At 55.9% G+C, this 22,415-nt stretch overlaps 2 protein-coding genes across 5 annotated transcripts; one reads left to right on the top strand and one right to left on the bottom strand.

Moving 5' to 3' along the window:
* Nucleotides 1-1,463: 1,463 nt before the first annotated feature.
* Nucleotides 1,464-6,641, top strand: PHOX2A (paired like homeobox 2A). 2 transcript variants are annotated; one of them, XM_079103617.1, is made up of 3 exons: nucleotides 1,464-1,897; nucleotides 3,968-4,149; nucleotides 5,011-6,641. In XM_079103617.1, exons 1-3 carry the CDS (start codon nucleotides 1,681-1,683, stop codon nucleotides 5,488-5,490), a joined length of 879 nt encoding a protein of 292 aa, XP_078959743.1. In that variant the 5' UTR covers nucleotides 1,464-1,680; the 3' UTR covers nucleotides 5,491-6,641. The 2 variants fall into 2 exon arrangements, with proteins under 2 accessions (XP_078959743.1, XP_078959744.1); XM_079103618.1 differs by having other exon boundaries at nucleotides 3,968-4,155; nucleotides 5,041-6,641.
* Nucleotides 6,167-21,282, bottom strand: INPPL1 (inositol polyphosphate phosphatase like 1). 3 transcript variants are annotated; one of them, XM_079103614.1, is made up of 29 exons: nucleotides 21,142-21,282; nucleotides 19,885-20,307; nucleotides 17,164-17,227; nucleotides 16,919-17,069; nucleotides 16,572-16,692; nucleotides 16,215-16,355; nucleotides 15,946-16,039; nucleotides 15,753-15,845; nucleotides 15,480-15,578; nucleotides 15,222-15,372; nucleotides 15,024-15,130; nucleotides 14,592-14,694; nucleotides 14,300-14,496; nucleotides 13,894-14,011; nucleotides 13,202-13,298; nucleotides 12,788-12,926; nucleotides 12,578-12,677; nucleotides 12,396-12,484; nucleotides 12,048-12,129; nucleotides 11,828-11,917; nucleotides 11,152-11,265; nucleotides 10,937-11,025; nucleotides 10,423-10,510; nucleotides 10,176-10,331; nucleotides 9,869-9,947; nucleotides 9,648-9,788; nucleotides 7,497-8,169; nucleotides 7,117-7,250; nucleotides 6,167-7,008 (listed from the first exon to the last, which is right to left on the bottom strand). In XM_079103614.1, exons 2-29 carry the CDS (start codon nucleotides 20,079-20,081, stop codon nucleotides 6,918-6,920), a joined length of 3,798 nt encoding a protein of 1,265 aa, XP_078959740.1. In that variant the 5' UTR covers nucleotides 20,082-20,307; nucleotides 21,142-21,282; the 3' UTR covers nucleotides 6,167-6,917. The 3 variants fall into 3 exon arrangements, with proteins under 3 accessions (XP_078959740.1, XP_078959742.1, XP_078959741.1); XM_079103616.1 differs by having other exon boundaries at nucleotides 15,753-15,842; XM_079103615.1 differs by lacking the exon at nucleotides 21,142-21,282 and adding an exon at nucleotides 20,831-21,104.
* Nucleotides 21,283-22,415: the final 1,133 nt, after the last annotated feature.

Raw genomic sequence — 22,415 nt, 5'->3', positions numbered from 1 at the left:
GACCTGCCATCTGCAGCACCTGCGAAGATTCAGGCGTAAAAAGCTGGGGGCTGGACAGGGAAATAGTTCAATTCATCCCTCAGGTGGGCCGTAGAGACAGCAAGGATTTCTGTTCATTCTCCTGGTAAAGATTCTGTGTGGGTTATCCCACCGGGAGCCGGGAGCCGGCGACAATCCATGGAAGGATGCCTGTGGCCAGGGACTGAATGAGTCTACTAGGTCTTCCTTGAGAAAAAAAGGGCTTTTGGAAGAGAGGGGTGAGAGGCTGAAGAAGAGGAAAGGGGTCACTGGGTCACTCCCCCAGCCAGACATCCATCATACACACACCCCAAACCCAGAGATCACACCAGGCGTCTCAGCGCCGGGAAGGGGAACCGAGCTGAAGAAACCAGGAGGGAGAGGCAGGTTGAGCCCTGATGGTGCAGGTTCGTGCGGCCTTCGGGAAAAAGTAGGGTAGAGAGAACTCGGCCCACGACCTTCACTCTCCTCAGCCCCGCCGCGCCTCCATGAAAATGCTTCGGCCTCCTCCGCGCTCCAGCTCGCAAGTCTCAGCTCTCAGGAGGCTCTTTCTCTCCGCCCCTCAGTCTCTGTTGCTCCGCCAGTCTGGCCCTGGCCTTGTAGCTCTGAGACCATCCCTCTGTTTGCGTCTGTCTCACTAGGATGGTCCCTGTTTTGTCTCATCTCTCTCCCGCTCTCCATTGCAATCCTGTCGCATCGCCGTCTATGTCTTATCCCTAACCCTTCTCTATCTCTGTGCCTATCTCACTCTTCCTCCCTCTCCTGTCTCTCTCTCCCTTATTCTAATCTTCGTCTCTGTCTCTGCCTTTCCCCATCTCCAGTCCTACCTTTCTCTTTTATGTTTCATTTTTATCTCCACCTGTCTCTCTCTCTCTCTCTCTCTCTCTCTCTCTCTCTCTCTCTCTCTCTCTCTCTCTCTCTCTCTCTTCCCCGCGCCCCCCCCGCCCCGTCTCTGTCTCTGCCTACTCTCTATACCCTCATCCCCTCCTCGTCCGCAGCCCACGCTCCGTCTCTTTCCGGTCCTTGACTCCATCCCCGCTCCAGGGCAGCCTCCGCAGTACCCGCCGGGATGGGACCGCGCTAGGGGCGGGACTGAGGGGCCGGCCAGATCTGACTAACTCGGTTATCTAGGCGAATTGAATTAACTTCTTCACACCGAGGCCGTGGGGCCTGCCTCCCCTCTCTTCTGCAGGGCCGCAGGTGGGGAGGCCCAGGAAAGAGGTCGGTACCCTCTGACTTGGCATGATATGTAGAGACCGAAGGTCTGGGCCTCATTGGGACAGGATGGGGACTCTGGTGATGGGGTCCCATGCAGCCCCACCCTGCACCTCTAGAGTCCTAAGAGGCTGCAGGGACTCTTTGGGGTGGGGGTCGGGGTAAATGGGGGCGGGGTCTGGGACGCCCAGGCCCCGCCCTCGCGGAGCTCGCCCCGCCCCGCCCCCTCCGCGGGGTCCTGCGCGTTAAAAGGCGCGCAGACCCGCCAGCTGCACTTGCGTTGCACCCGGGCAGAGTGCGGCCGCGACGGGGCGGGCGGGCTTTGAGTTGCCCAGAGCCGGCCTCCAGTCCTTGGCGTCTGGCGCTCGAACCTCCATCCCGACCTCCACCCGGCCCGGGACCCCGACCCCGACCGGCCCGGCCCCCGCCCCCGCCCCCTCCGGGTCCATGGACTACTCCTACCTCAATTCGTACGACTCGTGCGTGGCGGCCATGGAGGCGTCCGCCTACGGCGACTTCGGCGCCTGCAGCCAGCCGGGCGGCTTCCAATACAGCCCCTTGCGGCCTGCCTTCCCCACGGCGGGGCCGCCTTGCCCCGCGCTCGGCTCCTCCAACTGCGCGCTTGGCGCCCTACGCGACCACCAGCCCGCGCCCTACTCGGCAGGTGAGCTCAGCCCGACCCAACCCTATCTCCAAATCCTGCGGAACCCCCAGTCCATGACCTACTTGTCAAGAGAATGCGACTGCCTCCCACAGACTCCCCATCTTTGCCCTGGCAGACCCTCCAACGCCCTGTGAGACCCTTAGTAATATGAGGTTCCTCTCGGCAGGGATGAACCCCACCCTAACGTCCCTCCCGGTCCTCTTGCTCACTGCCAAATCTCTTCGGATCAGAGAAGTAGCTCCGTGCCCCATACCAGGGCCTCCCCTCCCCACCTGCAAAGGGTGACCACCAAACGTCTCCATCCGCTGTATATCTGTAAGAGGCTCCCAGTTCAGTCCACTCAGATTCCCAGCCTTATCGTCCCTGCCCCATGGTGTTGCGCGACGCCCCAGCAAGGACTCCTGCAGCACCAAAGCTGTCCAGATAGGAATCTTCCTAGAGCCATAGCACCATCAGATCCCTCCTACCCTCTCTTGGACCCATCCTGCGCTGGTCCAAACCCTTCTGCACCACCAAAATCTATTCCGTTAGCCACAAAAGGGGGGCCTGGTCATTAAGCCACTTTTATTTCCCCACTCCCCGACCCCGGACTCTCCCAGCTAGAGTCCTTCAGAACCAGGAGCCTCTCCTGCACTCACAAGCCCTTTCATCCAAGTCTCTATTGGAACCCTCAATCTCACTGAGCTTCTCAGACATTCCTGTCCCTTCAGTTAGAGTCCCAACCTGCCCCACCCAATCTTATTTACTTGCCTCCTGGGAAGACCATCAGGGACCCAAATAGAAGACTGGAGTGGGGGTGAATGAGGACCAGGATTTGGGGAAATGAGAACCAAGGAGATGCCATCAAAGACTGGAACAGGGATGGGGACATGAGGATGGGGATGATGGGGACAGGAAATGGGGAGATGGGCTCCAGAGAGATGAAGATCAGAGACAGGGACTATAGAGATTAGGCATAGAGAGATGGGAACATAAATGGGAAGATTGGGAATGATGGGAAATGGAGATGAGAACCAGATGATGGTATCAGTAATTATGGAAGACAGGTACCAAAAGGGATTGAAAACGGAAATGAGGAAGATAGGAATGGGGTGCTGGAGATAAGGATTAGGGAAAGTGGGGACCTGGAAAATGGAACAAAAATGGAGATTGAGGACCCCCAGGAATATATGGAGAACTAAACCAAAGTTAGAGGCAGGGATGCAGAGATTCTACAGGGCAGTAAAGACTAGGATGGAGTATAGAAAGAGTGAAAGAAAGGGTGGGACAGGATTTAGGGAATATGGGACACCAAGAACAAGAAGAAGGGCAAAGAAGATGGAGGAACTTGGGTTGAAAGAAATAAGAACCGTTTTCAATGGGCACAGAAGAGTGGCACGCAAAGGGAAAGTTGAGAGATTCCCATGGAGGAAGATGAGGAAAAAGGAGGGGATATCTGGAGGAGAATAGGAATCAAAGATGTGAGTGAGGCAGGACTAAGGAAATGAATCCCGGGAGAGGAGAAATGGGTTGGGGGAATGGAAGGAACAAATCCGTACACAGAAGAAAGCCAGCGTAAGAGTGAAGTAGACCTGGCAGGAGAGTCTAGTGACAGAGCCAAGGCCCTGGACTGGCTAGTGGAGAGTCCCAGGAAGCAGAGACCTGCCAGACATCCAGGTCTAGTGTGGACAGAGCAGAACTTGAAGTCAGGGGAGCGACCAGCTGAGGAAGATACACTGATAGGTGGATGGGAGAGTCGGAGGAGAGTGGAATGGCCAGTGGTGGCAGGAAGTGGTGCCAGAGCCAACTGACAGGTCGAGAGGCCTTGGCTGGAGGAAGGGATTCTGATTTCCTGGTTCCAGGCCGCTCTTGAACCCCAGGTCTCCTTGATCTGGGTTCCCCTTCACCCCAGCTCCATCGACAAATGGGGACGCTTGGCCCGAGACTGCAAGGGTGAAACAGGAAACAGACTAGGAACGGGGGTGGAGATGGGGGGTGCACGATTCCTTCTAGGGCAGTACACAGCGAACTGAGTTTGGACTCTCACACCCTCCCCCCTCGTTGCCCTTGCCCTCCTGCACACAACCGCAGTGCCCTACAAGTTCTTCCCGGAGCCGTCCGGCCTGCACGAGAAGCGCAAGCAGCGGCGCATTCGCACCACGTTCACTAGCGCGCAGCTCAAGGAGCTGGAGCGCGTCTTCGCTGAGACCCACTATCCCGACATTTACACGCGCGAGGAGCTGGCGCTCAAGATCGATCTTACTGAGGCTCGCGTGCAGGTGCGTGTATGCATGTGTGTGTGCACGCGCGTTCTTGTGGAGGGAGGTGCGGGAGATTAGTGTTGGACACCTAAGGAAGGGCCAAGGATAGCTGCTGCCTGGAAGCAAGGATCTAGGGCCAGTGACCAGCACACAGCCTGGGTGTGGTTGGGCATCCAGGGAGAGCAGAGGGGCCAGGACTTGGAGGCTCTTGAGAGACGGGAGCTGTTCAACCCCATATTGCTTTGCCTTCGTTTTCCCCTCAGTCTCAGTCCTCTGACTGAAGGTTCAGAATTTTTAGAAGCCAGGATGCATGCGACCGAGGGGCTAGATGGAGAACCCGTGGAGGAGCCGGGGGCAGACTGATCAGCACTTCCAGGTGTCCTCCCAGTGTGAACTGAGCTTGGGACTCGTGCATGGCCAAAGAGAGTCGGACCAGGGCTTACAAATCCTATGTGCAGATGTTCCTCTGGCCGGCCCAAACGAAAGGTTCCCTAGAGCCCCAACCCGCTTTTCACAGCCCTAGGACCCTCCAGACGGAATGCCCCAGCTTCCTAAGAGAGAATTGGGAGGCAGGGCTCGGGGTGAGGAGAGTGAAGGCAGAGCCGGGTCCAGGAGACCAAGAATACTGGGTGGCAGCGGAGTCCGCGGGTGAGCATATCCGAAGGGCAGAAACCCAAGGATCTGGAGGAAGGGGCAAGTGGAGAAGGCGACAAGCCGAGTGGTGGAGGGTCGAGAGGCCAACGCTAGGAGGGTTGTGTATCTCTCCACTTGATAAATAATACGGGTCAGACCCTATCTCGGAAGAGGTCTCTTTCTCTACCAATGTCTCACCTGCGTTTTGCGGTCGGGGGCTGACCTGATGCGCTCTACAACGTCCGGGCTGACTGGCCCCTGTGCCCACAGGTCTGGTTCCAGAATCGCCGGGCCAAGTTCCGCAAACAGGAGCGAGCGGCCAGCGCCAAGGGCGCTGCAGGCGCAACCGGCGCCAAAAAGGGCGAGGCGCGCTGCTCGTCGGAGGACGACGACTCCAAGGAGTCCACGTGCAGCCCCACGCCCGACAGCACCGCTTCGCTGCCACAGCCGCCCGCGCCCAGCCTGGCCAGCCCACGCCTGAGTCCCAGCCCGCTGCCCACTGCGTTGGGCTCCGGGCCGGGCCCGGGACCAGGGTCCCAGCCGCTCAAAGGAGCGTTGTGGGCGGGAGTGGGGGGTGGTGGTGGGGGCGGGCCTGGCGCGGGAGCGGCTGAGCTACTTAAAGCCTGGCAGCCGGCGGAGCCCGGGCCCGGGCCCTTCTCGGGAGTTCTGTCCTCCTTTCACCGGAAGCCCGGCCCCGCCCTGAAGACCAATCTCTTCTAGCCGCTGGTCTCTGGAGGCTCCAAGCCTGCCCCAGAGACATCCCTGCCCCTTCGGGCTGACAGAGACCCTCCCTATCCTGGCTGCCTACCTGGAAATTCCCATCCGTCCCCACTCCCTGCAGTGTCTGACCCCTAGGTGTGCCCTCCCCAGCTCTAGAAACCAAGTCTGGGCCACTCTCATCCTTACCCACTGGCACCAGGCAGACCGGAGTACTTTTCACCGGGACCCCCTCCAGGAGAGCCGGGGAACCATTCTAAGCTTGGCTTTCTCCGGAGCCGAGATCAAATAACGCCTGCTCCTAACAAGAGTACCCACACATGAGGAATCCTAAGGACCAGCGCTGCCCGCTCCTTGCAACTGGCCGGGCCACTCCTAACCTTGGTGACCACGAGTGCCTGCTGCCCCATCCTCGGAACCCGCCGGCACTGACCCCTCCAGTGCAAAGTCTGGTTTAGCTGGGATAATTCACACCCTGAAGGGTCCCACCGCCAATTCGCCCTGTAAGCGTCCCCTCCCATCCCTGGCTGGTCAGACGGAGGGTGGACCTGTTAGAGGAGAGGGGGCGGGGGCGGGGCTACCTGGGGAAAGAGACTAAGGGGTTTCCTTTTTCCTGATTTTATTTTTGTTGTTCTTTTTCTTTGAAAAACTTGTAATTTATTGAGGTGATTTTGCTCAATCCAAATAAAACTTAATTTATTGAAGACGTCAACGCTGCCAACCCTTATGAGTGCGCAGGATAAGGAAAGGCTGTTTGCAAGAACCTTGTCCCCCCAACCCTTGCGGTTTCAACCAGTGAACGATTCTCTCCCCTCACGGCCACCACACATTCGCGGCACAGGGTGTTACAGACCAGGAGACTGAGAACTAAGCAAACAAGCACTTTATGGTCGAGGTCCTGCCCCCCCCCACCCGTTATATTAAAGTGCCCTCCCTCCCCAAACCCACTCAGAAAAGTTTAAATAAACCCCAGCCCGATCCTCGGGATCTTCCTTCATTTCCGGACGGATGCCCCTACAGGAGTTAGGGGGAGGTCCCAGAGGTACTCTTCCCCTCTAGTTCAGGCTTGCAGGAGGGCAGCAGAAACAGTGATGGAAGTTGGAGCCCAGATGTACCCAACTGCACCCCATTTACACCCCTGGGGCTGAGAGGAGGGGTCTAGAAAAACAGGACTGCACCCAGGAACCAACGTGCTTCTTAACCACCGCAGGCTAGTGACCTCTGCACCTCCAGGCCTAAAAGGGGGAGGGGTAGGATGCCCTAATTAGGGCATTCCAAGTGATTGGGCAGTAGGGAATGCGGCTTCCCCAATAAATAGGCAGAGAGGTACTGCCCCACCCCCTTGGAACTTTCCAGCCAGGTGCTAGCTATTCCAAGCCTTCATAGAGGGAGAGATGCGCCGAGTTCGCAGCTTTGGCGAGCCTCCGCTATCACTTGCTGAGCTGCAATGTGTCCAGAAGGAGGCGCTTGTGAGCCGGGTCCTGCACCCCAGCCTCCTCCAGGTCTTCCTCTGTGATGTCACTGCGGGGGCAAGAAAGGCTGGGATATGGGATAGAAGGTCCTCAAAGGCCCACAGTTCCACCCCTGGGGTCAGACACCCACCCTATCCGACTCTAGCCCCGCCCCCACCTGAGAAACTCCAGGTCGTCCCAGCCATTGTGCACCAGGCCCTCCTCATAGCGCTCTAAGCCGATGGCCCGCAGCCAGGCACCCATACCTGCCTCACCCAGGCCGCCGGCCCGCCCGACCTGCGGGCACGGAGCCTAAGGGAATAGGGCGCGTTAAGGGGAGCACTCAGTGCCCCACCCCAGAAAAACCTTCAAGACAGTCACATTCTACTGGGGAAGAAAGGCAAAGATTAGAGCTGATTCATGTATCCCCCAAACCCCCAGTACTCAGCTCAGGGGCAGAGGGGACACCAGTGAGTGCTGCATGGTGGAGGGAAAGGACACCATAGTCATGGGAAAGCACACACTTCAGGTACAGACAACCAGCTCAGGTCCACACACCTCTTCTGCCAGGTCCTCTTGGATGCTCTCCCGGATGCGGGGTGGAGGGAAGCTGAGGGGCCGGCCATATTCGGAGGGCAGTCCACGGGGTGGCTGCAACTCCAGGGGGCTTGGGAGGAGCGCTGAGCGTCCGGGCCCAGCAGGAGCATAATCCACCTCACTTAGAGTCTTGGCCATCTGCAGTACTGAGCAAGAGCGGTCATCCCCACTTGCTACCTCCCCCAAGAAAGTGCTGGCAGATGAGGGACCTGGGGGTAGTGGGGGCCTTGGATGGGCCTTGGGAGGCGGTGGGCCTCGGCCCTCACCTCCACTGCGGCCCCTGGCCCCTGGTACTGACAAAGGATCCAGGTTGGGGGTCAGGAAGACGGCTGAGTCTGGCAGTGGTGGAGGTGGAAAATCTGGAGGGGGCAGTGTCCCCCCAGAGTCCTCATCTGATGAACTCCCCTCTCCCACCCGAGGTGGCCGGTGGCGTCCAAGTTGTGGAGCAGGCACTGTGATGGCAACTTTGTTCTTTGTGGCAGGTGGGACAGGAGCCCTGGCAGGTGAGGGTGGCTCCAGGGGCAGCAGCTGGTGCGGGACCCCTTCAAGGACATAGTACGCAGGGTTATTGAAGCTGTTCTTGGGTGGGGGGGCTACCACTCCTTCCAGTTCAGGAGCCCCCTCTGGCTTCAACCTGGGTTTGGGAGCAGAATAACTAAGTCAGGACCCAGAAACCCAATGATGCAGTGGGGAACTAACTAGGTAAGAGAAAGCAGGCATCCCAGGTCCTAGACTTGCACATGACTTTGAGCACATCACTTGCCCTCTCCTGCCCTGGGTTTCATCATCTCTAGATTTGGGAGTAAAGGAGGTGTTGACCTTTTGATTTTGTAACTGTGGAACCTGAGCTCAAATGGTTGACCACAGAGGTGTCAGAAGGCAAGGCAGTAAAAGCCTCTGATGAGAGGCTTTAGAAAGAGCTGCTGAAGCCTCTGTAGCCACCTACTGTGGAATCTCACTCAGGTATTCAGGCTGGTTTTGCTCAAGCTAGAGGATAAAACTAAGGTGACTGAAAATAGCTGGAGAGAAAAAGCACCAAACTGAACCTAAGAGTTTTATGTACCTTCAGGTAACAACTAAATAGCAAGCCTGGCTACTGGGGAACAAAACTGACCAGATTTTATTGTTATATTAGGTACATGTATAAGTATGTAACAATGAATTCCACTACTATAAATATTTATAATATACCAATAAAAAATAGGGGAAAAAAAGGGCTGGGGTTATAGCTCAGGGGTAAACTACTTGCCCAGTATGTGCAAGGCCCTGGGTTCAGTCCCTAGCATTGCAAAAATACAAAAAAGGCCCTAAGTAACTTAGTGAGACCATGTCTCAAAATAAAAAAATTTTAAAAATAAGCTACAGGACTAGGTTTTAGAAACTATTATAACCCTCCAAAATAAATAAATAAATAAGGGCTGCAGAAGTAGCTCAGTGGTCAAGTACCCTGGATTCAATCCCTAGTACCAAAAAAAAAAAAAAAAAAAAAAAAAAAGGCAAGGAAAAAAGCCAAGCTGACTTTCCGACTTTCCCACAGTATGACCTCTAGACTACTAACATAGACTACTACTTCCACAGATATTATAAGTTTTTATGTGGAAAAGAAGTATCCTTGCCCATTAAATTTGGGAAACTATATTAAACAGAGTTGGAAAGAGGTTTCCTTCCTGTCTGCATGCTTGTGGCTCTTGCTAATACTAATGTACACTGGAAACATCTAAAAAAAGAATCTAGCAAGAAGCATTTCCCAAAACTTACTTGACCACACACCTGTCTCTAGCAGGATCTCGTGTAGGACAGGGTTCCATAGGATACACCCTGAGAAATCCCTTGCTGCGCCCTGAGCGTTCTCCAAACTGAAGGCTGGAGCTGTGACTGATTACACAGAAGGAGCGCTTCTAAAAACAATTTCTATGTCACTTTTTTAAGGGAAAATTGAGAGGACAGGCAGCCTGTGCTCTCTTTGATTCAGAGCCAGATCTTCAGGAGGACTGGTGGACCACAGCACTTCTGACCATGAAGTAGCAGAGCAACCAAACAGCAGAGGATGCCCAAACTAGCCCTGAGACAGAGTGGGGAGTGGGGTGATGGACAACAGATTCCTCCTCTCACCTGGGGTTCAAGGGCTCCTCCCTGGGAGCTGCTCGGGGTGGAGCTGGGGGCCTCCCAGTTGGTGGTGGTTTCTCTGGCTCTTCAAATAACTTGGATAGTGGGCTGGAGCCCTCTGTGGAGGCTGGCTTGCGGCTCCCTGACCTGCCAGGGAGAGATGAATGGGGCTCTCCAGCAGCCTCCAGATACCCGCTCATGTGACATCCAACATAGCCCTAGCTCACCTGGACTCCTGGCTGCCTCGGGACACAGAGGGGGCTTTGCTCTTTGCTCCAGCCTCATCTTTATCAATGCTGATCCACTCTGAAGGTATAGGGAAGACTCAGAGGGGGATCTGGGATCCTGGTTCCCAGAAAAACCCTCTAGGCCTACAGCCCCTTCCAACTATTCCTCAGGTCAGGATCACTCCCATGGCTGTAGAACCTCAAGCATCCTGGAACTCCACCATGTGCCCACCCTGGATCCTCCCCTCCTATACCTGCCCACACTATTCCATTTTGTGCCCCACACCCTTCCCAATGGAGCCCCCACCGTAGAGCCGCTCACGGGTGCCCAGGCGTTCTGTGGGCACCCGCACCTTCATGGAGCCACGGATATTGCCTGTCTCCTCGCCGCGGTGGGACAGGAAGGTCAAGAACTGCTGGGCTGTGCTGCCAATCATGGATTTGAGTGCAACCACACATTCCCCTGAGGGGCAGATGGGACAGACCAGCAGATTGTCAAAACTTCCTAGGGTCTACATGGTTTCTCATACCCCTCAGCACCCCTTACCCCTCACCATAGGATTCGTAGCCATCCATGGACTTGACTGTGAGCAGAAGGTGCTGGTCCTGCAGGTACTCAATGTCAGCCAGAATTGGCTTGAGCTGAGGAACAGAAGGCACGATATGGAACAAAGTCTCAACCACCTCTAGTGTTCCTCCCACATGCTGGCCTTGACACCACGGGGCCCTTGCCCTCAGGCTCATTCATGCTCACTCATACTCAGCTCTCAAGGAAAATTTCCAGATCTGTATTGGGCTTTTCGCAGCACTTAACATCACTGTATTAATTTCCTGCATCCTCAATGGCCTGACATTTAGCAGAGTCTCAAGAAGTATTTATAGAACAAATGAATGAACAATCTGCAAATTGGTTCTACAACCCTAGATAAACAAATGTCCTTATCCTCTTGTGCCCATCCCACAAGCACACTGCCAGCCCTAGCCTCCCTCCTAGGCAGTCTCCCCCGGGGTTCTGCCTCACTCCTTTCTGCCCTCCTCCACTGGCCTAGGTTCTGCCTGCAGCCTCACCGTGGGCAGCTGGCGCGAGGACCACTGCACTTTGAGGAAGTTGACGTTGTCACTGCTCTGGGCGTCATTCTCAAAGCTCTTCTTGTACTCTGGGTGACAGTAGGAAACCAACTGAGAACCACCTTTCAGTTTCCCCTCAAGCTGAAGGCAAATCTGGGCAGCTCTGGCCTCCCACCCCACCCCGCTTGGCCACGGCCCTGGGCCCTGCCTCTGACCCTCCAGGCAAGTGGAATAGAACTCAATGAAGAACTTGGTGCGGCTGGCTGTCTTCACAATGGCCTCGATGCTCTCAAACTCAATGTAGGCCTGATCTGAAGTCTTCGAGAGCCCTAAAGGGCGAGGAAGGAATTGCAAACAGAAGGGCAGAGAGGGTGTAAGAGGATCACAGAAGGAATGGGACAGAAAGGCTGAGCTCTGGAACAGGGAATCAGCAACAGTAGCAGAGGCAAGAGATAAGGCCAAGAGGGGACTTTCAATCCTAAGCCACCAGTAGAGACACCCCAAAGCCAAGACCCTGGACCAAGACAAAAAGAACCAAAGGATAAAAGACCCAAGTTAAAAGGGGCTGGGGACCAGAATGCCTGTAGGCTGGCTTGCCAACAAAATGCCACACTTCCAGGCACACTCGCAGGCACATGTGTGACCCCAGGCAGATGCAAATAAATATGTTTATATTTATGTGTATACACAGCCACTCAGGCTTGTACCTCTCCTGAGGATCCAGGCACCAAGACACCCTCACATAGCACACATTCAGAAGCACTCCTGCACTCACGTTTACTCACAAAGGCACACATACACTGGTGTATAATCCACCCATGCTCATCCCCAGGTCACCACCAATGCCTACTCTGACATTGCCACATGTACAACCACATTCAGAACAGTCACCTTTCTTGGAGATGAACTGAGAGGTAACTCCAACCTCAAATGTTCCAAACACAGGGGAATGGTCGCTGGTGACAATGTCGTCAGTGCAACCTGGGCAGGGGAATAGGAATAGGGATCAGGGGAAACATCCCTACTCTCTGTTCCCACCTCCTAAAGCTAGGGCTGAGTCAGGACAATGACCACCCAGGATCTCCCATCATCCTGTCCGGGAGGCTCTGACCATAGGAATTGCAGATGATGTGGGTTTCAGGGTAGGATTTCCACAGAATCCGGTCACACCATGAGGGCACGTTGGTCCGGACCTGGGGTAGCAGACAGTAGTGTGGTCAGAGATGACAGCTGGGAGTTTCTCAGCATGGGCCCCACCCGGAGCTGATGAGACCCCCACTTCTGTTACACTGGGCCCCACCTCCTTCCTTAGATCCCCACAACACCCAGAATCGCTCCAAAGGCCTCAGGAAGGCTACGTAAGCTGAAGTGGTAACTGCAGAGGCCCAAACCCTCAACCTCCCACATGTTCCTGATTCACTGCAATCCTGGAAGTCCCCAGGCCATTTTTTTCACTCACTCCAGTTGGCTTTTGCTTGTGCCAGGCATATGTGTCCCGGGAACCCCGCTCATAGCGATAAGTGGGTGGAAAGGAGATCTCCTCCTCACCTAAGGAAGCAGGGCACAGGTGGGGCTCAGGACTCCCCAGGAAAGCCCCAAGCCCCCAGGCCTCCAGGCCCACTTGCTGCATTCCCTACTCACTGAATCGAAGGAAAACCTTGTGCTTCTCCCGCTCCAAGTTGAGCTGGTCCACCCGGAGCAGGGGCTCAAACTCCTTCCTGCTGATGTAGTTCAGGATCTCCTGGGGTAGGGAACACAGAGGCTGGAAATATGTCTCCTGAGCAGAGCTGGGGTGACAGCTCTTCCAGCCCCTAACCTCCCTACAGCCACAGGCAGGGCTCCTGCTAGAACCTGGATATCCATGTCCAGGCGGTAGTTGAGGTCCCCAAACCAGAAGAGGTGAGTGAAACGCAGAGAGATGTCAAATGCACTGAGCTGCCGGTCTCCCAGCGAGAGCAGCCTCAGGATATCCAGGTAGTTTTGGTTCCGCCTACAGCAGGGGGTCAGGGACAGGTCCCCAGGGTCAGAAATAAGGAATGGGCATAAAGGCAAGAAGACTCTGTAGTCAGAGAGAGCAGGGATCAATTCCCTGGGGACAGAGGGAAGAGCTAAGTACAAGGTCAGGGTCAGGTACAGTAGACAATGCAGTCTTAAGCTGGGATACAGGAGGAGAAGGGGGTCTCTGGGGACAGAGATGTGGGAGAAGGAACAGGTCCCAGGTGACTAGGGCATGTGGGCAAGGAAATTATGGGGAAGGTGCCCTACCGGGCAGTCTTCTCATTTCCCGAGGTGAGATGGCAATTCACAAAGCCAAATGAGGTACCATTGAACATGAAGGAGACACCCACAGCTCCCTTGTTCCCTGTGAGGGCAAACAGAAGAGGAAGGCCTGGGTCACCCAGAGAGAACTCCCAACTTTCCTCTCTATTCCTCAAAGCAGCAATGAGAGGATGCTTCCTACCCCAATTCTCAGGTGCTATGAGGCAGGCAGCCCCTGAACACACACCCACACCTTCCCTGAGCACCTGAAGTCTGTCCGGATGGCCTTACTCTGTCTGTGTGAGGTGAGCCCCTAGAGATCCCAAGAGATCCCAAAGGTGCACCAGAAAGGCCCTATAGATTCTTAGAAGAATCTATCTTGCAGGAGTCCTGGACCACTAATCAGAAGATCTGAGCACTAAGCCTGGCTCCCCTACTTACTTTGCTGTGTGACCTTGGAATTCAACCACACTGAGTTTGAATTTTATCATCTATGAAATGGGGATAATTATCCTGGCCTTGCCTTCCTGGTGGGGCTGGAAGAAATTTTAAATATGAATATGCTTTACAAAGTTCAAAACACTCTATATATGAGAAAGCTGAGACTACCAGAAAGGTGGAGACCCTGAGTTGGAGAGGAGGCAGTAAGCATGAACAGAGGGACCCCACCACTTCAAGAACCTGCCAGCCCTGCTCACCCAGGGTGTTGGCGATGCCAGTTTTCACACTGGACGTACTGACATGGCTGATGCGGTTCTCATGCTCTGGCTTGACGAGCACAGCCACCTTGATGTTCCACAGCGACTGCATGGCAATCTAGGTAGAGGGTGTGAAGTCACCCTTGTCCTGGGCTGGGGCCCCTGTCCACACTTCCCTTGCCCTGGAATCTTGTCCTAGGACAGGAAGACCTCCTACCCCTTTTCCTGAGGGGCCAGAGAGAAATGGGCCTCCCATGGCATGAAGGATTCACACGAGACCTCCCAAAGGACATGCCCAGGGCCCGAGGACAAGCCAGAGTTGCATTCCCCAGAGTGTCCATGAAGTCAAGCAGGAAAATCTGGGGTGGTTTGTTAGGACAGGGGACTGAACAAGATGGGCCCTCACCGGGCGGTAATCCAGATCTGTAAGCTCTTTGAGGCCCCCACGCAGCAAGTCCAGCCACTCTCGGTCGCCCACTGAGTTCTCCTGGGTCCCAAAGACATAGATGTCATGGGGTATGGTCACTGTGACCTCATCTAGGGTCTTCCCCAGACCCTTTGATGTGAACCAAGACGTCACATTTTTTGGAGGTGGCACACTTCCTGGAGATGGAGGGGATGAGGCAGCAGGTGGGAGGGTCAGGCCCCTGCCCTGGGGCCATTCCCCTCTCCCACCACAGCCCCAGCCCGGGCCTGACCCATATTCCAGGTGCCTATGAAGACAGAGATCATGTCAGGCTCGTCCTGCTTGGAGTGCTTGTTCTTCATGAGCTGCAGCAGCTGGCAGAAGGCCTCCCGTTTCTGGGGGAAACACAGTCAGTCAAGTGCAGGTAGACAGCTAGGAACCCCCTTCCCATAAGGATACCCCACTAGATAGTAAATACCATGAGAGAAGGCTATGACTGTCTGGTTCCCCATTGTACACCAACTGCTAAGAATGTAAGAGGTGCTAGGTAAACGTTCATTGAATATTTGAATCCACCCTCAGGCCACCCACTCTTTATGACCTTTCTACCCTGCCAGGAGGGATGACATTCCCACATCACGTGCTCCCTCTTTTCCTACCCAATGGGAGACACCCATCTGGAGACATCAGGATCCCCCGTGTACTGGCCCAGCCTGCCCCTCACCCGAGCACTGACGAAGATGAAGTCCTTGCGCTGGGTCCGGTCCTTCTCCTTTTCAAACACAACACCCAGCTTGTTCTGGACACGCTGCGACTTAATGAGCTGGCGGACTAGGGGATAGAAGACAGGTCACACAAGCCTGTGCCCTCCAGGTCAAGGGCATCACCCTACCCATCTCTCCCAGGTCTTGCCCTGGCTCACTGCGGTCATGCGTGAAGGTTGTCCAGTCCTCCTGGGAGTCCCGCTGTCTCCGAAGTAGCACCAGTCTCCCACCTTCCACATCCACGCTCAGCGTGAACTTCTGTGACTTCCCAATCTTGGTCAGATCACCCAAGGTAACATCCAGCTTCACCTGCAAGATACGAAGTGAAGAGGCTACTAATAAGACATTGGGGCAGGAAGCACCCCCTTCACCTCCAACTACCCTTTGACCCATGAGGCCCCCCACCTGCCATGTACCTCAAAGGCCTGCACAGGTATGGTCTTGGCCTTACGTGTGGATGGCTGCAGCGGAGCTGGAGGTGCCGTGGAACTCATGTCCTGTAGTGCCTTCAGGGCCTGGAGGGGCCAAGGGCAGGGTGAGGTTGGGGCCATGTTCAGGGCGAAGGCAGAAGAGGGTATGGCTGATGTTGGGATCAGTGCTAAGCTACATCTTCAAAGCTGAGATCAGGGCTCAACCAAGGAAAGTGTTCAGCAACTCAAAGGTCAGGAATTAGAGGGGAATCATTTTACCTTCTTCTGGATGCCTGACAGAAAGTCCTTTAGCACTGACAACTTCAGTACCAGGTTCTCTAGTTCCTGTTCCCCAGTTTGTGACGGGTTCTGCTGGGAGAAAGAATAAAGCTTGTAGATGAGGCCCCTAGGCTGATGGCCCCATTCAACTCCAGAACATGAGCCCACCTCCCAGGTCTCCCTACATTCCCACCTGCTGCTGCAAAAGGCGAGTCACCATGGGCGAGCTCTGCTGGTCAAACACCTTGGACAGGATCTCCAGACCCGATAGGACCTTGTCCACCTCACTAGGGGAAACACCACTTTAGAATTCCCCACCCCAAGCCACACCCATGGCAGCTGAGGGTGGTGCTTTCACCCTCAGCTTGAGGACACAAGGGGACAGGCAAGAAAGTCAGGAGGCAGTGACTGGTTCACTGTTAAGGGTCAGAGTGTGGTACAGAGGATCAGATGTGCAGGTACCTGTGCAGTCTCCGGCAGGAGGTGGCAAGAGTACGGGTGAGGTGGGGCAGGTTGCTGGCACCGCCCCGCACAGCCTCCAGGTCCAGCCCGTAGCTGCCCTTCAGATACTCATGAGAAATGGTGCTCAGCCCATTGGGAGTGCTTCAGAGAGAGGTTAAAAGTTGGTGGAGGTCCTGCTGACACTGTTCTAGCACCCCTACACCTTGTTCCTACAGAAGGTGATACTAGTGGCAGAATAGGATAGGTCAGGGCTGAGATGAGATGGGTGCCCCCAGGGGCTCAGAAGGTCTTCTCACCTCTGGTGAAAGAGGAGTTTTCTGCTCAGCAGAAAGGGTTGTGGGGAGTGGAGAATCTCACCTCTCAGCAGCAGGAGTTGTGGGAGTCTCGGGGGCTGGCAGAGGGCTGCTGGGTCCCGTGGGGGCAGAAATGCTGGTAGAGCCAGAGCGTGGGGGCAGTGGGGGCTTCTCATCCTCCCCATCTGTGGACAGAAGTCAATGGAGGAGCAGTTTGGGCCTCTGTCCCTCAATAGTGTATAGCAGGGGGAATGCCATGGCTGTCAGAGACTTCCATGAAAATGGGGTAAAGGGCAGGGCAACATGATTATGAGAAAGGAGAGAGAGGGCTGTGAAGCGGGAATGGAAAGAACCAGGTAGAGTCAGGGAGGAGGCAAGGAAGGGATCTGCACACTGCACATGGGGCTGCACCTGAGGCATCACGGTCGTCAGGTGGGTCTGGCTCTCTCTCCCCCTCTACAGGCAGCAGCAGGGCACACACAAGGCCCTGGTTGGGCTGGGCATACAGGCCAATGAGCTCGCCCAGGGTCTGGAAGCGGCGCACAGGCACACCCTGTGAGGTCTACAGGACAACAAGGATGGGAGGAAGAGTCAGCAAGCAGGTCCACAAACTATAGGAAGGATCAAGCTCAGGAGTCAGGGGTCCAAGCTCCTACCTGCACAGCCAGGAAGTCTTCTCCATCAGGCAGGATCCGGTATGTGTGTACATGTTTCTGATACCTGATGGCAAGGCAGAAATCAGAACCTGGTACCTCCTGGTTGGAGTCTAAGCCCAAAGCATCCCCTACTAGTCTCTCCCCCTGTCCTCCAAGTTCCCTCAATGTGGTTTCCCCTAAAACCACTTGCCCAGGCTACATAGGGTTAATGATGGGGCCAGTCTACTTCCACCCTCCTAGTGCTGCCAACAAGAACTGGAATGACCAAGTCCCCCTCCCCCCCAAGACCTACAAAGACTCCACACCCACCACAGGGCCTGGGAAGCAACAGGCAGCTCTCTTGTGGCCTCCACAGCTGTCTAAACAGCCCCTCTCGGCTCTCGGCTGTGGTACCCGTCTGGGCCCCCCGCCAGAGTAAGAGTCCTCAGAAGCCTGGTTAGCCTGTGTGTGCATGGGTAATACACGTGAGCCCGTCTGTGTTTATGTTGGTGTCTGGCTCTGCTGGAGTCTGTATGTCTAGGACAGTTTCTCTGGGGAGTATTGGAGCACCACCCTAGGGCTTTTACCTCTTCCCCAGACAACAGGTAACTGGGATGCCCCAAGGGGGCCCCCTATGAGAGACCCAGCCTCTAGGAACCCCAAGGGGAGGAGGGGCAAGAGGGGTGCTGACAGATGGTGACAGCAGCAGCTGAGCAGGTGACAGCTGAACCAGGCGCATACTCACTGGGGGATGGAAGGCTCCCTTCTGCCACCACACCTCAGAAGGCACCCAGGCCTGTTATGTGCTGGGCAGGAAAGGGCTGTTGGTGCTGAGAACCAAATGCCACAGGGCCATCCCTTTCCCCCAAGTTAGCTCCTGTCAGGGGCTCTCCTGGCTGCTTGTGCTATGTGTTAGTTTGTAGACTGTGGACCCATATTTATGACAATAGCATCTCATTACCTGAACCCTGGCTATGTCAGTTAGGTACTAAGCATCCTACAGACCTCATTTAAATTCCCACATTTGAAGCAGATATTATTACTCTACGGATGAGGAAACTAAGGCTCAAAAAGGAAATGTGATTTGCCTAAGGTCAAAGAGCAAGTAAAAGGCAGAACTGGGATTTAAAATGAGGGCAGAAGGAAGGGCCCGTATCCTGGCCTGCTGGTCAGACTGCCTGTAGCCATCAGGACAGGGGTGTGTCTTGAATGTTATTCATGTACATGTGGTGTGTATATAGGTAAGCAAGTATGTTATTTGTTTGGGAAGTCTAAGAAACCGCCCATTTCTGATCCCTACCCACAGTCTCCTGAGAGCCAAAGAACAGTCACAGTCAGTTGGCAAAGCCAAAGCCCCCAAACACAGAAAGACCCCCACCCCACCCATTCCTTCTCCTGGCAATGGAGCCAGGATTTTCCCCTTACTGGGACAATAATGTTCCTCACTCAGACACAGGCCCCAGCTGTCCTCTCCCACCCAACAGCTGACCTAGCACCTGCCCGCCCCCCCTCCCCCGCCCCTGCTACTAGGGAGTATGCCTCAGAGGGGGCTGGGAGGCAGGACTGAGGATATCCATGGGTCTAGGGTGTCCTTTAGTCTGTACTGAGCCTCAGAATTGAGGCAAAGCTGAGACTATAGGACCCCTCATCAGGTCAATTGCCTAGGTCAGAGTTTCTCAACCTCTGCACTACTGACATTTTGGACCACATAATCCTTGGGGGGCTGTTTTGGACACTGTCACACGTTTAGCAGTACCTCTGGCTTTGTCCCACTAGATGACTATAGCACCATCCCTCCTGTGACAAACAAAAATGTCTCCCCTGGTCTAAGTCAATGTGTCCTCCCTGACCCCCAATAAAGATGTCATTTTAACAAAAAGGGAAAGAAGGGACAAGGGGTCAATGAAGAACATAACTAGATCTAAACAAAACGGTCCCCACAGTTTCCCAGTCACTACTTCTCACTTGAGACTCACAAAAGGGGAAAAATTACAAAACTGAAAGTACAGACTCACCCCACCTGACTACCCACAGAGCTGACAGGTACAGTCACAGGACCAGGCCACTTAGAGAACTGCCAAGTCTAGTTCCACACACAGCACTCATGGCTTAGGGCTAGAGCTGCCAGATAACTGGGGCTCAAGTCCAGAACCAGGGCACACTCATTGATTCATGAAATAATGGCACAGTCCCATAAAGCCTCATTTGGCTGCCTCATTAGGTCTTCTTCTGAACACCAGCCACACCACCACCCCCAACCATACACAGTCAGACAAACCCCAAGCTGTGCCTCTGAAGGGAGCACAGAAAGGACCCCTAAGAAAGTTGCTAGACATCCTCGCACATCCTCACACACACCCTCATCAGTCCCTCTGCCCCTAAACTGCTGCTCCTGCCTAGGCTCAATCCCTCCACAAACAGAACTGCATGAGAGGTGGAGCCTGCATCCTCACTACTTGGGGTAAGAGGTCTGCCAAGGACTGCCTGCTTTTTCGGCATCCCAATCACCCTAGCCTCAGTACCCCCACATACTCTGACCTCAAAGCCCAACAAAGTTCACTCAACACAGCAGGAAGGAAATGCCCCCTGTATGCTTCCTCAGTCCCAGGAGCCCTAGAATAAAGCCAAGGCCCCCACTCGGGGGGTGGAGGCGGGGCTGGCGTCCTACCACTCAGTCACTGGACCCCTCCCCACTCAGGTCACACTGGTCCTTGCCCCAGATCCCCTCCCCGCCCCACTTACAGGACGCAGAGTGCGAAGGCCCCCGCCACGCTCTCGCTGTCTCGGACCAGGAAGCTGCCATCGCGGCCCGCCCGGGCCAGCAGCTCCTCCGCTGCAGCACGGCTCAGGTCGCGGTGGTACCAGGCAGGAGCTGGGCTGCCCAGCGCGCCCCCGGGTCCCGCGCTCCCCGGGCCGGGTACCCCGCACGCCGAAGCCATAGCCCGCGCTGGGCTCAGGGCTGCCCGCGCCTGCCACCCCGAGCCATCCGCCCCTGGAAGCTCAGGGCCGACGCTGGGGCCGCGCCCGGGTCCGGGGCCTGAGGATCCGCGGGCCGGACAGAGCCAGGGATCAGGGCTCCGCGCTCCGCCGCGCAGGACGCCTGATTCACCGCGCAGCCGCCGCCGCCGCCGCCGCCGCCGCCGCCGCCTGCAGCGCCGGCCTCAACTTGAAGAGAAAGAAAAGTTTGTTCAGAGGCGGCGGGGGAGGGGCAGGAACGGAGCAGGGAGCCCGGCGGCTGGCCCCCTCCCCCTCCGCTCGGCCCACAGCCCGGGCCGCCCCTGCCCCCAACCTCTTCTCGAAGGGACGATGCCTCCACCGTCCCGCAGAACTTGCACCTCCCAAACCCTACAACGATCCTGTTCTTCCACCCCAAGGAGATCCAGTCCCCAAATACCCACCAAACTCCCAAGTCCCCCCATTCTGCGCCCGGACATTAAGGAGCACGGCAACCCTCTGAAGAATTCAGCCTTCTCAATCCTCTCAAGAAGATGACCCTTAACCCCCATTAAAGTGATTTCAACCCAAATCCTTTCCACTGGGCGCCCAGAATCTAGGAGTATCGAGGTTCTCAAAAGAAGGCTTCAGGATAGCCTACCGCCCCATCCTCTGCCCACCATCCAAGTGAGCAAGACCCCAACTCCCATTAACCCAGCCCTTCCTTATAGCTGAACCCCAAACTCCACTGTACCTGTCCCCCTAAAAATCCCAGGGAGGAAATCCCCTTCATAGAGATCCGATCCCCACACACGCCCGGACGAAGTACAGCGTCCTCCAGCCCCTCACGCAAGGGCCCGGGCAGGCCCTCCTAGCCCGGCAAAGCCCTTCCCCCGTCTCGGCCAAGTTCCCTGGCACCACTCCCCGCACCCGCAGGCCGGCGTCTTGAGAGGACCCGCAGTCCGAGACTAGGGGGATCCCCTTGCCCATCTAAGACAAAGTTCCCTCAATCCACCGGCTTCCTGCCTCTCCCCAGAGCACCAGCCGCCGCATGCAGACTCCCACCTCCGGGGCTGCTCGGGTGCCTCCTTGCCCCGGGAAGCAGCCCTGGACTCTAGGCGGCCACTTAAGATGGCCATCCGCCGCCGCCGCCGCCGCCGCACACCCCCCCCGCGCCTTCAGCCCCGCCCGCCGCTCCGCCCTCGCGGCTCTCCAGGGAGCAGCGGTAGCACCCGCGCCCCGCCTCGCTGGGCCCGCGTCCCGGTCCCGGAGCCGCTCACCCGCCGAGTGACCTCGGGCAAGTCTCAGCACCTCTCTGAGCCTATGCTTCCAGCTCTGTAAAGTGGGGATAATGTTAGGAGGCAGACTCAATGGGACTCTGCTTGTAAAGCACTCGGCACAGGGCCTGGCACCCAGCGGGTGCTCCCGGACTATTTTTATTATTAATTAAGGAGTAACGAAGGTGACAGCTGTGTAAACTGCAAAGCGCGGCTGCAGAACGAATGGTTATTATTAGCGCCGCCCCCGCCCCAGCTACTCCTCCAAGTCAACAAACTTGTGCCTCTGCGGGCAAGTCGCCGAGCCGGGAGCTCCGCAAACCGGGTACCCTCGGTCCTCCCCAGCTCCCGCGCACCCCCGCAACCCCGGGCGGAAGGGAGAAGCAGCCGCCGGAAAGGGGGTGGAGCCCATTCTGGGGTCTGGACCGCCCCTTCCCAAAAAAAGACCTAGCCGGTGGCGGCGTCTCCCGGGAGTCCTCTTCCTGCCCCGCCCCTCCGCCCCCTGGCTCCTTAAAGGCGCAGGCCTCCAGCCCCGTGTGCTCTGCCTCCGACTCCTGGACGTCTGTCGGAGCATCACTTTAACCTGGGAGAGAACTTTCACTTTGCTAAATTGAACCTGTTGACAGATCCGGGGTCAGTCCTAAGGAACTTTCTCTATTTCAAATACGCATTGGCTTAACCCCACTTGAACAAAGCCTTGGATGAGGGGCAGGGGTGGCTCTATGAGGACTTTAAGACTACTTAATACAATAACTAAGTGATCCCCCACCCACCTACCCAGGTTCAGCGCCTACCAGGCCTCCAATAACTCATATGATTTATGCCCAAGTTCCCCATCAGGCATACCTCTTTTCTTAGGAGGGAAGGTGAGTCTGAAAATGAGGGGGAGAGAGACTTGGACTAGAATTCTAGTACCAATTGGGACACCCACGTGCAAGCATTCTCAGACAGCTACCTGTGACCTCTTTGGAGACAAATGTGCTAGGGGTGTGTAGATTAAGACTTTCTCAAGGGGAACAGAAAGGCGAAAGACCCAGAAATGAACTCTCGCCCAGCTCCTGA

The sequence above is a fragment of the Sciurus vulgaris genome (assembly GCF_902686455.1).
Source record: "Sciurus vulgaris genome assembly, chromosome: 11".
NCBI lineage: Eukaryota > Metazoa > Chordata > Mammalia > Rodentia > Sciuridae > Sciurus > Sciurus vulgaris.
The sequence above is the reverse complement of the archived record's forward strand: the minus strand, read 5'-3'. Positions and strand labels throughout refer to the sequence as shown.